General features: G+C 46.5%; 1 protein-coding gene across 3 annotated transcripts in view; it reads left to right on the top strand.

Annotated features, from left to right (window-relative positions):
* Positions 1 to 14,190, top strand: part of UVSSA (UV stimulated scaffold protein A) — a 95,543-nt gene extending 81,353 nt beyond the window's left edge. For all 3 annotated transcript variants that reach the window (XM_063924894.1, XM_063924896.1, XM_063924898.1), the window contains exons 13-14: positions 9,703 to 9,889; positions 13,695 to 14,190. In XM_063924894.1, the coding sequence (XP_063780964.1) occupies positions 9,703 to 9,889; positions 13,695 to 13,788 (281 nt within the window). In that variant the 3' untranslated portion in view covers positions 13,789 to 14,190. The remainder of the gene's footprint in view (positions 1 to 9,702; positions 9,890 to 13,694) is intronic.
* Positions 14,191 to 14,406: the final 216 nt, after the last annotated feature.

Raw genomic sequence — 14,406 nt, 5'->3', positions numbered from 1 at the left:
ACTTTTACCAATAGGTTTTTTTTTTTATAGTCCTTTTTAAATGTTAGCAAATTGTGTTTAAGCCATGGAAACCCATCATCGATTTACATCATTTTAAAATCTAAAAAAAAATCGATGGCGATTGACCTTTAGTAAATAGACCACTTAGTGGTCATTCATTAGGTACACCTCTATAGTACTGCCCCTAGAACAGCCCAAATTATGTGCAACATGGAATCTCAGCATGGTGCTGGAAACAGTCCATAGAGATTCTGGTGGCATGATGGCATCACGCAGCTGCTGCATCTCCCGTTCCATCACATCACGCAGGTGCTATAAGGTGAGATCTGGTGGCTGTGGAGGCCATTGGAGGATCCTGAGCTCATGGTCATGTTTGTGGAACCAGTGTGAGATGACGTGTGCTGTGTGACATGATTTCTTGTCCTGCTGGAGCAGCCATTAGAAGATGGTAGACTGTGCCCATATAGGGGGATGGACATGGTCAGTAACTATACCTTGGTAGCTCAGTTTGGTATTGAGGGCCCTAATATGTGCCAAAAAAAACAATTCCCCACCTCATTTCACCACCACCAGTCTGAACCAGTGAGGATGAGACATGGCTTCATGTTGTTTATACCAAATTGTGACCTTGCTATCTGCACGTCACATTAGAAACCGAGATTCATTAGACCAGGCAAAGTGTTTTCAGTCTTCCAGTGTTGGTGACCCGGCCTGTGCCCACTGTAGTCTCCTGCTCTTCACTGACAGACATGGAACCCGCTGTAGCCCATCCACTTCAAGGTTCGCTGAGCCATGCATATGCTCTCTTTCATACCACTGCTGTAACACATGGTTATTTCAGTTGTTGACTCCTCCCTGTCAGCTGGTACCAGCCTGGTCATTCTCCTCTGACCTTTCTCATTGACCCATTTTTGACCACAGAACTGCCACACTGGATTTTTTTTTTTCTTTGCAACACCGTATTCTATAAACTCTATAGATGATTGCGTCTGAAAATCCTACTACAGAGCAGTTTCTGAGATACTTAAAGCCACCCCAACAATCATTCCACAGTTAAAGCCACTTCCCATTTCTTCCCCATTCTGGTGTTCTGTCTGAACAACAACTGAACCTCTTGACCATATCTGCATATATAGGTTTAATGGTCCTTTACTCAGGAATAGATCTCTGTTTTTTAACACAGGATTTTTATTTTGCTTTGAACCTGTTCTCCTTCCCTCTGATTAGCAGAATGGTGATTTTTGAGATGTAGCATTCATCCTTACCTTTCATTAAGTCCCTTTGCAGTAAATCCATGTTTGGGATGCCAACAATACTACTAGTCACCAGGCGTAGAGTTAATACAGAGATCCTTAATGAAAGTCCTGTTTAACCGTTTCTATATTGCCTACCTTTTCCATGGAGCTGTGAAATGCAGGGAATACACATTGTATCAGTGGAGACATTAAGCATAAGTCAGATAAATGTTCATTTGCATGTTTTTGGAAGTTGACTTTTGTTATCGTAGTATAGGATTTTAGGATGGCGTAAGCTGATAAGTGTCGCTGCAGCATAAACCTTCCTACTGTATGCTCCGGATATGAGACTAGGTACCGAGCATGTGATATTCAGCGCAGAAGATGCTCAAGTCCCTACTGCGCTCTCTCCATCCCTTCCAGCTGGGAGATGACCCCTGTGGTTTAGAAATGATTGCTCTGACCTGTTAATCTGCAGTGTTCATCGTTTCCAGTGGCTCATACACTAAAGCAAATTAAGTGGCTATTTCTTGTGTCGCTGGCGAGGGGCGTCCAACTCTTCAGCTCTCAAATGACTTGTTAACGGCCAGGTACGAGGACAATGCAGCAGAGGTAGTGCCAGAGCCAGTCACTTGTGACACACCGTCTACAGTATCGATTGCCACACACCCTCGCAAATTGTCATTTTCTTTCCCCTGCGACTAAACTCTGTAACAATACCAGAAAAGGTTTTTTTGGGGCCCCATCAGAACTCAAGAAAAAAAAAAAAAAAAAGAAGCGTCTCCCCTTTCTTGGCATTTTATTGATTTTTGTAAAAAGCTCTTAAATCGCTCCTTCATTTGACTCCAGCACTCATTTTATCTGTAGTGAATGGCTGCATCTCTTCCTTGTGTTTAAACAATTGCCTCGTCCGCTCTGCTACTAAACTGTGACGCCTTATTATTACAGTGAGGTAAACACTTTACACGCCGCACGATAATCCCTGCTATCTCGCTCCTGCCGCTGAATTGGTCTCGCACTAGTCCAGAAAGCAGAGACGTGGATGTAACAGGATCTGACATTTATAGGACTGGTTTAATATGGAGCATAGCTTTCCAGTTCTGATTTTCAACTGCTTAGACATTATAAGGACGTTAATGTCAATGAATAATAATAAAATGTTGTGTTCTTGTTGGATAAATCACACAGGTATTACAGAACGTATCGGGTTAAAGGGCCTGTTTGGTTATGTCTAGTACAGGGAAACTAGATGCTGGACATCGCGGGAGATTTATCAAAGCTTGGAGGGAGATAAAGTACCAACTTTTCAGCTTCTAACTGGTCTTTCTCTAACGTCCTAGTGGATGCTGGGGACTCCGTAAGGACCATGGGGAATAGACGGGCTCCGCAGGAGACTGGGCACTCTAAGAAAGAATTAGGACTACTGGTGTGCACTGGCTCCTCCCTCTATGCCCCTCCTCCAGACCTCAGTTAGAATCTGTGCCCGAACGGAGTTGGGTGCATTTTAGTGAGCTCTCCTGAGCTTGCTAATAAGAAAGTATTTAAGTTAGGGTTTTTTATTTTCAGAGAGCTTCTGCTGGCAACAGACTCTCTGCTACGTGGGACTGAGGGGAGAGAAGCAAACCTACTAACTGCGGCTAGGTTGCGTTTCTTAGGCTACTGGACACCATTAGCTCCAGAGGGATCAAACACAGGAACTTAACCTTGGTCGTCCGTTCCCGGAGCCGCGCCGCCGTCCCCCTCGCAGAGCCAGAAGACAGAAGCCGGCGGGTGAAGCAAGAAGACGTCAAAATCGGCGGCAGAAGACTCCTGTCTTCATATGAGGTAGCGCACAGCACTGCAGCTGTGCGCCATTGCTCCCACACTAACCCACACACTCCGGTCACTGTAGGGTGCAGGACGCAGGGGAGGGCGCCCTGGGCAGCAATTGAGTACCTCCTGGCAAAATAGGGCATATATACAGCTGGGCACTGTAATATGCATGAGCCCCCGCCATTATTTTTACACAAAATCGCGGGACAGAAGCCCGCCGCTGAGGGGGCGGGGCTTCTTCCTCAGCACTCACCAGCGCCATTTTCTCTCCACAGCTCCGCTGAGAGGAAGCTCCCCAGGCTCTCCCCTGCAGAAGCACGATAGAAGAGGGTGAAAAAGAGAGGGGGGGCACATACATTTGGCATAAAAACAATATATACAGCAGCTACTGGGTTAACACTAAGTTACTGTGTGATTCCTGGGTCATATAGCGCTGGGGTGTGTGCTGGCATACTCTCTCTCTGTCTCTCCAAAGGGCCTTGTGGGGGAACTGTCTTCAAATAGAGCATCCCCTGTGTGTGTGGTGTGTCGGTACGTGTGTGTCGACATGTCTGAGAAAAGGCTCCCCTAAGGAGGAGATGGAGCTAATATGTGTGTGAGAGGGTGTCTCCGTCGACAACACAGACACCTGTTTGGATATGTGTAAGTGCTAAGGTGAATTTATTGCACAAAAGATTAGAGAACAGACATGAAATCTACCCATGTCTGTCCCTATGGCGCAGAGACCTTCAGAGTCCCACAATGCTCACTATCCAAAATAATAGACACTGATATCGACACGGAGTTTGACTCCAGTGGCGACTACGATAATGCAAAGTTACAGCCAAAATGGCAAAAAAGTATTCAACATATGATTACTGTAATAAAAGATGATTTGCATATCACTGATGACTCATCTGTCCCTGACACAAGGGTACACATGTTTAAGGGGAAGAAAGCTGAGGTAAATTTCCCTCCTCTCATGAGGAAAAAGAGCGGGAATCTCCAGACAAGAGACTGCAGCTTCCCACAAAGAATTCTCAGGCAGTATCCTTTCCCCACTAGGGCCAGGATGTGATGGGAATCTTCCCCTAGGGTGTCACGTTTGCCCAGAAGGTAGCCCTAGCTATTCTCAGGGATCCTGCAGATAGCGTGCATATTCTGGTACACTACTCAGACCGGCGCTTGTGTCGGCATGGGTTTATAGCGCTGGGGCGGCGTGGACAGGTACCTTATCAGCAGAAATTGAGACCCTAGTATGTGTGTGTGTATATATATATATATATATATATATATATATATATATAGAGAGAGAGATATGTATATATATTAAAGATGCTGTCTTAAGAGATATATATAATCAAACATGCCCAAAGAGACATGAGTATACTGGGTCCTAGAGTCAAAGCTATGTCGATTTCTGCTTGACGTGTCCTGTAGAATATGCAATGGACAGATGATGCCGACTTAAGAGGCATATGGAAGGCTGAGGATTGTGTGGAGAAGGGTTCTCGGACCTGGTCTCCACGGCTATAGCTGGTAATTCTGATATTTTGCCTTATATTCCTGCACAGCCTAGGAAAGCACGTCATTATCAAATGCAGCTTTTCGAACAAAGAAACAAGAAAGTCCGAGGTGCGTCCTTTCTTGCCAGAGGAAAGAAGCTGCACAACACAGTTAGTTCCCACGGACAGAAGTCCTCCCCGGCCTCTATGAAAATCCACCGCATGTCGCTGGGGCTCCACAGACGGAGCTAGGCCCGGTGGGGGCACGCTTTCGTAAGTTCTGCAACAAGTGGGTTCACTCCCTGTTAGATCCCTGGGCAATAGATATTGTGTCTCAGGGATACAAGCTGGACTTTGAGAAGATGCCTCCTCACTGACGGCCCTGCCGGCTTCCCCCCACGAGAGGGAAACGGTTAACTGCAATTCACAAATTGTATCTTCAACAGGTGGTGGTCAAGGTTCCCCTCCTTCGACAAGGAGGGGGTTATTATTCGACCATGTGGTAGTCCCGAAACCAGACTGTTCGGTCAGACCCATATTGAATTTAAAATCCCTGAACATATACCTGAAAAGGTTCAAGTTCAAGATGGAATCGCTAAGAGCGGTCGTTACAAGCCTGAAAGGGGGAGATTTTATCTTGACTTGGGACATAAAGGAGGCATACCTTCATGTCCCCATTTATCCACCTCATCAGGCGTACCTCAGAATTGCGGTACGGGATTGTCATTACCAATTTCAGACGTGGCCGTTTGGTCTCTCCACGGCCCCGAGAATATTCACCAAGGTAATGGCGGAAATGATGGTGCTCCTGCGGAAGCAAGGTGTCACTATTATCACGTATTTGGACGATCTCCTCATAAAAGCGAGATCAAGAGAGCAGTGGCTGAACAGCGTATCACTTTCTCTGGAAGTGTAACGGCAACACGGCTGGATTCTATATATTCCAAAGTCGCAGTTTGTTCCTACAGCTCATCTGCCTCTCCTAGGCATGATCCTAGACACAGACCAGAAAAGGGTTTATCTCCCGATAGAGAGAGCTCAGGAGCTCGTGACACTGGTCAGGAATCTATTAAAACCAAAACAGGTGTCAGTGCATCACTGCACTCGAGTCCTGGGAAGGATGGTGGCATCATACGAGGCCATTCCTTTCGGCAGGTTCCATGAGAGGACCTTCTAATGGGACTTACTGGACAAGTGGTCCGGATCACATCTTCAGATGCATCGGTTAATCACCCTATCCCCCGGGGCCAGGGTGTCTCCCCTGTGGTGGCTGCAGAGTGCTCACCTTCTCGAAGGTCGCAGATTCGGCATTCAGGACTGGGTCCTGGTGACCACGGATGCAAGCCTCCGAGGGTGGGGGGCAGTCACATAGGGAAGAAATTTTCAAGAGCTGTGGTCAAGTCAGGAGACTTGCTTTCACATCAATATCCTGAAATTAAGGGCCATATACAACGCCCTAAGTCAAGCGGAGACCCTGCTTCGCAACCAATCGATGCTGATTCAATCAGACAACATCACCACAGTGGCTCATGTAAACCGCCAAGGCGGCACAAGGAGCAGGGTGGCAATGGCGGAAGCCACCAGAATTCTTCGATGGGCGGAGAATCACGTACGAGCACTGTCAGCAGTGTTCATTCCGGGAGTGGACAACTGGGAAGCAGACTTCCTCAGCAGATACGACCTCCACCCGGGAGAGTGGGGACTTCATCAAGAAGTCTTCACGCAGATGGTAAGTCGGTGGGAACTGCCACAGGTGGACATGATGGCATCCCGCCTCAACAAAATATTGCGCCAGGTCAAGAGACCCTCAGGCGATAGCTGTAGACGCACTGGTGATACCGTGGATGTTCCAGTCGGTTTATGTGTTTCCTCCTCTTCCTCTCATACCCAAGGTGATGAGAATCATAGGAAAAGGAGGAGTGAGAACAATACTCATTGTTCCGGATTGGCCAAGAAGGACTTGGTATCCAGATCTGCAAGAAATGCTCACAGAGGACCCATGGCCTCTGCCTCTCAGACAGGACTTGTTGCAGCAGGGGCCCTGTCTGTTCCAAGACTTACCGCGGCTGCGTTTGTTGGCATGGCGGTTGAACGCCGGATCCTGGCAGAAAAAGGCATTCCGGATGAGGTTATTCCTACACTGATAAAGGCTAGGAAGGACGTGATGGCTAAACATTATCACCGTATAAAAAGAATGCCCCTACGGAGGAATTCCAGCTGGGCCGTTTCCTTCACTTCCTACAGTCGGAAGTGACATTGGGCCTGAAATTGGGTTCCATTAGGGTCCAGGTTTCGGCCCTATCCATTTTCTTTAAAAAGAACTGACTTCTCTTCCTGAAGTCCAGACGTTGTTTAGGGAGTGCTGCATATTCAGCCCCCTTTTGTGCCACCAGTGGCACCTTGGGATCTTAACGTGGTGTTGAGTTTCCTGAAATCTCACTGGTTTGAGCCACTTAAGACCGTGGAGTTAAAATATCTCACGTGGAAAGTGGTCATGCTATTGGCCTTAGCTTCGGCTAGGCGTGTGTCAGAATTGGCGGCTTTGTCATGTAAAAGCCCCTATCTGGTTTTCCATATGGACAGGGCAGGATTACGGAATCGTCCGCAATTTCTGCCGAAGGTGGTGTCATCTTTTCATTTGAACCAACCTATTGTGGTGCCTGCGGCTACTCGTGACTTGGAGGATTCCAGGTTACTAGATGTAGTCAGGGCTTTGAAGGTTTATGTAGCCAGAACGGCTAGGGTCAGGAAAACAGAATCTTTGTTTATCCTGTATGCATCCAACAAGCTGGGTGCTCCTGCTTCAAAGCAAACTATTGCTCGCTGGATCTGTAACACGATTCAGCAGGCTCATTTCTGCGGCTGGATTGCCACATCCAAAATCGGTAAAAGCCCATTCCACGAGGAAGGTGGGCTCTTCTTGGGCGGCTGCCCGAGGGGTCTTGGCATTACAGCTTTGCCGAGCAGCTACTTGGTCGGGTTCAAACACTTTTGCAAAATTCTACAAGTTTGATACCCTGGCTGAGGAGGACCTTGTGTTTGCCCATTCGGTGCTGCAGAGTCATCCGCACTCTCCCGCCCGTTTGGGAGCTTTGGTATAATCCCCATGGTCCTTACGGAGTCCCCAGCATCCACTAGGACGTTAGAGAAAATAAGATTTTACTCACCGGTAAATCTATTTCTCGTAGTCCGTAGTGGATGCTGGGCGCCCGGCCCAAGTGCGAATTTCTTCTGCAATACTTGTATATAGTTATTGCTTAATTAAGGGTTATGTTATGTTGGCATCCGTTTGTTGATGCTCTGTTGTTGTTCATACTGTTAACTGGGTAAGGTTATCACAAGTTATATGGTGTGATTGGTGTGGCTGGTATGAGTCTTACCCTGGATTCCAAAATCCTTTCCTTGTAATGTCAGCTCTTCCGGGCACAGTTTCCTTAACTTAGGTCTGGAGGAGGGGCATAGAGGGAGGAGCCAGTGCACACCAGTAGTCCTAATTCTTTCTTAGAGTGCCCAGTCTCCTGCGGAGCCCGTCTATTCCCCATGGTCCTTACGGAGTCCCCAGCATCCACTACGGACTACGAGAAATAGATTTACCGGTGAGTAAAATCTTATTTTTTCAAACGCAGCCTGAAAAATGACAATTGGGAGCTGATTGGTTGGTATTCTCTCTGTCCGAGCTTTGATAAATCCCCCCCTTATAGTTGTTACCACTCTGGGCAGTAGGGACTTATCTGCCACTATCGCGTCACATACCCACATTATTCTACTACGCCTCATCCCCAAGCCACACACTCGCATCTCAGTAAGATTGATAACGAGGGCTCTGGAAGGAGATAAATACATTATGGAGAAGAGAAGGCAAACAATGATAACTCTCTGAATGGTAAGGTTAAAACCAGCATAGCAATTAGGTAATGTCCTATAAAAATATATATATATATTTTTGTAAATTTATCCTTTGAGAGTAAAATGGTCCCTACATGATGGAAGTAAAGTTTTTCTCGAACTAAATGTAGTGTGGCTTTTCGCTGAATAGGTAGCTGTATTATCACTCATCAGCTTAGTGTACTATCTATGGCTGGATGCAGTTGGCATCCCGATGGATGGGATCCCAGAGGTCAAAATACCGTTGCTGGAATCCCGATACTTGTCTGAATGCCAGCGCCGGAATCCCAAACTCAAGTATGCCGGTTAGAGTTAGGCTGCAGTTGGGGGGAGGGAGAGTAGTGTTAGGCTGCAGGGGAAGGGGGGGTAGGATTAGGTAGCAGGGGAAGAGGGTTAGAGTTAGGCTATAGGGGGGGTGGAGTAGGGCTAGGGTTAGACTGCGGGGGAAGAGGGGGGTTAGGATTAGGCTGTGGGGGAAGGGGGTTAGAGTTAGGCTGAAGGGGAGGGGGGGAGTAGAGTTAGGCTGCGGGGGAAGAGGGGGGTTAGGATTAGGCTGGAGGGGAAGGGGGTTAGAGTTAGGCTGAAGGGGAGGGGGTAATAGGGTCAGGCTGCGAGGGAGGAGGGGGGTTGGGATTAGGCTGCGGGGGAAGAGGGTTAGAGTTAGGCTGTAGGGGAGTGGGGAGAGTAGGGTAAGGGTTAGGCAGCGGGGAAGAGGGTTAGGCTGTAGGAGGGAGTGTTAGGCTGTGGGGGAAAAAGGTTAGGGTCAGGTTGTAGACGGGGAGGGTTACGCTGCGGGGAAGAGGGTTAGGGTTAGGCTGCTGGAGGGGAGGTTTTGGCCCTTGGGAGGGTGGATTAGGTTTAGTTTAGTTGAACGCCCCTGTTGGGATTTTAGGCAGTCTGGGTGTTGGCGTCGGTATTCTGATCACCGGCATCCTGACTGCGGATATCCCGTACCCAACCCCTATGACCTATGTATCTCTTGTATGCATTATCCATCTGACATTGGTTTGCCCCAGTCGGTCTCAACAGGAAATTTTCACAATACTATCCCTTTTAAATGTACTCCTAGGCAACACTTCTCACATTTTAGGTAAACCAAATGCATTTCTGTTTGATGGACAGACTCAGGACTTGTGCAGGAGACAGCAGCTGGGACTGTCAATCATCCGGCAGCACAGTATCTGTGACCTTACTGGAGAATATCTCTGTAATTGACCTGTGTGAACGAGGCTGATTTTCTCTGTAAGCCCATAGAGTGCTAATTGGTTATATTTTCATTATTTTAGATTGGCGAGACCCAGAGCTGATGCGGGATATCGAGCAGGCCACGGGGGAAGATCTCGGGTCATCTAGATGCCCCAGGAAGGGGCAGAAGAAAGGGAAGGGGAAAAAGAAAAAGTATCCGAATCTAACTGACTTGAAGCAGAAAGCAAACACTTCTCGCTCCCGTCTGGAGAAGAAAGTCTTTAACACGTAAGATGCTGCTCGCAATTCATTTGTTGTGTTTGTTTTTATTTTATTGTTACATTATGCAACATCCGTTATGATTGCAAACTACATTGGGCGATCGGTTCGCCCACCATAAGCAGCTGTTATAAAGTTCTGAGCGTGTCTGATTGCTACCTGCAAGTGACCACGGTGTTAGTTCACAAGTCATTGAAGAACCAACACTCCTTACATACAATTTACAGATTATTTTCCTATGCACACCTGCTTCCTGTCTGTAAGTCTATTGGAAGTAGCTTTTTTCCTGAAATAGCTGATAACGGAGAAAAGTGTAATATCGGACTATCACAGCTGTGTAGCAAATATAAATACATTATCATACATACACCATTAAATTCTTTCAAGAATTGGAAACCTTTCCATATAAAATACTTTGGGAGGGAGTTCAATATGCTGCAATAACCCAATTTCAGAGGTTAACATTGCTAAATGATCTATATGCGCCCAGCCTCAAATTTTTTCGTTATCCTACTAGCCGCGGAAATTAAGCAGCGTTCACTTTCCATAGGATTTAGCGGTGCTTTTTGCTTGCAGTCCCCGAGCAGGTGAAAAGTTCTGGAAAATCCCTATTTTAAGGTAAAAATGTTGGGACTTGGGGGATCATTCCGAGTTGATCGTAGCTGTGCTAAATTTAGCATAGCTACGATCATTAACACTGACATGCGCAGAAGTGCAAAGGCATCACACAGCGGCGATGCCTTTGCACTTCAAGAGTGGCTCCCGACCAGCGCAGCTTTAACGTGCTGGCCGGGAGCTACTCATCGCTCCCCGGCCCGCAGCGGCTGTGTGTGACGTCACGCAGCCGCCGCGGACCCCCCCCCCCCCCAATGGTCCGGCCACGCCTGCGTTGGCTGGATCGCTCCCCATAAACGGCGGCTTAACGCCCCCTACCGCCCAGCAACCACCTCTGTCTCAGAGGCGATCGTTAGGTCCCGACGGCTGCCATGCGCCGGTGCACTGCGGCGCCGGCACATGCACAGATCCGGCCAATCGCTGCGCTGCGACAAACTGCAGCGAGCGATCGGGTCGGAATGACCCCCTTGGTTTCAAATCCCCAGGAATGCCCCTCCACCCACAATAATGAGGCACATAGACGTTTCTAATCAGCTTAATTTGGTCCATTTGGGGTGATATTCTGCTAAGTGCAGACTAATGATGTTGGACAGGTATATGAGGAGGAGGGGGGGCTTCATGGATGGGATGGGTCAGATGTTTTTAGGTTTGCAGGTGCAGTTACAGGTGTTTGCCGCGGACGATTGAACATGCCCCTTATTAGGTTTTGCTCCCATCACTTGGAGATGGGATATTTTAAGTATCCTGTTTTAATGTTGACTGAGTCAGTATTGCAGTTTTCTCCTGTTTTGTTTGCAGCGTGTGTATACCCAGCTGACGCAGTGTGCATGACAATCGCCCGACACATCCGCTCCTTAACTCCGTATGCATCATAAAACATGGTGTCTGACAGCTGTTATCACAACACAAATTATATGATCACACGCAACAGGTCTTAATTAACAAGTGGACGGACATCTATAGGAGTGTACGAGACATCAATTAAGAGGTGCCCTTTCACTGAGAACAAACGAGATTTAATTAGCTCTGGGGAATTGAAGGGAAATCATGCATCCAGCTGTGGAAACTCTGACGAGTACTTAACAATCGCTGTAAATAAGATGCTCCGTGACAGGCGAATGTCATGATAGACTCAGACCAGCTCTCTTGTCATTGCTACCCCAGCAGCAAACCGCAGGCATGTATATCTGTTCCGTGTTCTGTGACGTTACCAGCCAACGACCGTTCGTGTCGGAGTGATGGCACAAAACAAATTTACCAAATGATATGTTCCGCTGTGTGTTTTTAGAAAGGCCCCCATGCCTGGCTATGATGGATTATTACTGCAATTTGTCTGCAGTGGCGTCGGCTCTCTATGTATGTAAGGAGGGGTCCTTTTTAGGTTTTAATGACTGCACGCCATGAAACCTAGCATACCGGCCTTCGTTGCTTCTGCTTTTCAAGAACGCCATCTCAATTAAAGAGTCTCCATTCCTGCTGCCATCTTCGGTTGTTACACAGTCCCTATCTTATATACCTCCAGTACTCACAAGCATGCACCCCTTCGAAATCTGTTGCCTTACCCATCCTGCTTATTGTGGTGACATGACATGCTCTGTTGCGAGCCAAAGACTAGCTCCATTGCCGACCTGCTACCTGTGCTTGTATAATTAGCCTCCGGATCAGACAAAGTCCCTCACTAATTGTGGAATCTGGCAGGAACTCCAGGCGTCATACTGCATTGGCTGCAGGGTTATCCTGGAATATTTAGTAGGCAGATGCCATCTACACTGGAACCATAGCAGCTAATCAGCTTGTCTTTGTTTGCTGCACTCTTAGGGTGCCCATACACCTGTGGGATTTGGTCTGATTTCATCCGATTTTCGACGGAACGGATGAGAAATTGGATGAAAAGTAGCAAATCGCAGGTGTTTTACCTCAGATACCGATCCGATGCGCGATCCTGTGCTCATCAGATCAGAGTTGGAGATGGCAAGGGCTGCACTATAGATGTGTCTGCTCCCACAAGCATGGCTGGGATTGCATATGATACATCGTATGCAAAAGGCCACATGTGATGTATCGTATGTGATCCTGCCGCCCGGGAAGCTGCCATGAAGCTCAAGGGAATCTTATGCGACTTCTCCACTCTGATAAGTCGCATAAGTGTATGGGGACCTTTAGACCTATAAGCAAAGGGGTTGGTTGGTACGGTATTAATCAGCTCTGCTCAGAAACAGCGTAGGTTTGTAGTGTTCATTCTAGCTCCCTGCACCTGTCACAGCCCGTGGAGTTCCTCTTTCCTGCCTGGGGTGTCAATCTCTGCTCTGGTGCTTTTAGCACATTCTGGTCTGTATCTCAGCACTGAGATACAGACCAGAGTGTACTAGAAGCACCAGAGCAGAGCGATACAGACCAGAGTGTGCTAGGGGAACCAGAGCAGAGAGTGACACCCCAGGCAGGAAAGAGGAACTGCACGGGTTGTGACAGGCGCAGGGCGCCAGAATGAACACTAGGTTTGTGGAGTGCTTTCCTTTTCAGCGCTTTGTGCCTATTTGCCCGGTATGCCTGCAAGGATGACATGTTACTGGCCAATGGCACAGATACATTCTGACCACTGCCTGCGGGATTCCGGTGGCTGTTGAAGGCCGAGCGCAGAACGCGTCATTGTGCCACTTGCCTTAGATCATTATTTTAATACTCTATAAAGGCGAAAACATGTAGGCAAATCATAGTGGCCAAGAAACGGACTTGGTATTTATCAGGGCAACTAGGCAGCTCCATCAAACAGCAATCTGGATTAACAAGGATTTTCTCGCCTTTGTCTAATCAGAGTCCTCCTTTTAAGAATACTTGGAAAGCTGCCATTTATCTTGTGAGGTCGGCGGTAAAGAATAATGACTGAGGTGGAGTGGGCACATTAAAGCAAGAGTTCAATTTGTTTACTCCTGTTATTAAAACCTTGTTGAATTAAAACTATTTGTATTGCAGTACTTAATTTAGTTAACACGTCTAATTTGTTCTGCCTCATCTGTGCAGTGTTAGGAGTTGCGATCAGTAATTAATGATTCCTCCTTCATTTTTATTTTTTTATTTTAATTTATTTTTTTAGCACACCTATAAACACTCCGACATGTCTTTATTTCAGGTGTAAGCGCAGCCGTGTTGTTATTTTGGGATAACAGTCTATTCTATATATTTTTTACTCTCTCTCCTGCAGGGGATCGGTGAAACGGGTGATAAGCGCAATGAACAAAATGGATCAGAGGCGACATGAGAAGTTTGCAAACCAGTTTAATTATGCATTAAATTAAAACGCAGGAGGAAGATAAACCATCCAGCTAGATTTTACATGGAAGACTTGTTTTAAGGACCTTTAAAGAAAAATTGTTGTAATATACATATATTTTTCCCTAATGATTATGTCTTAACTTATTTGCATAATTTGTTATACTTTGTAGGTTTTCCCTACCCTTGAAAACATTGTACAGATTTGTATGGGTTTTTTTTTTTAAAGAAGGTAAAAAAAAGTGCAATTCTAGGCAGTAGTCAAAAAATGAAATAGACTGTCACACACGGTAGCATTTGTGGTATTAGATATTTTAATCTTGACTAAATATCCTATTTAAAAATAATAAATAAATAAAAATACTTTTTACTCTTGAGATCCCCCCAAAAAAGTAAAGTTTTAAACATTATTCCCATTAAACTATTATTTCATGAATGCGTGTTTTGTTTGTTCCTCATACATTATTTTGCCTCCAAAAGTGATTTTATAGAAAACTGTTTTTTGGTTTTTTTTTCCTTCTCATCAAAACCGTGCCATTGAGCTAAATAATTGAATATATAGCATGTTGGTAGGTCGTATTACAATGGCTTAGGTCATTCTATTAGTTGACCTAGAATCACAGTATAGTTATACAGTTTTTGGG

Source organism: Pseudophryne corroboree, chromosome 1 (assembly GCF_028390025.1).
Source record: "Pseudophryne corroboree isolate aPseCor3 chromosome 1, aPseCor3.hap2, whole genome shotgun sequence".
NCBI lineage: Eukaryota > Metazoa > Chordata > Amphibia > Anura > Myobatrachidae > Pseudophryne > Pseudophryne corroboree.
The sequence above is the reverse complement of the archived record's forward strand: the minus strand, read 5'-3'. Positions and strand labels throughout refer to the sequence as shown.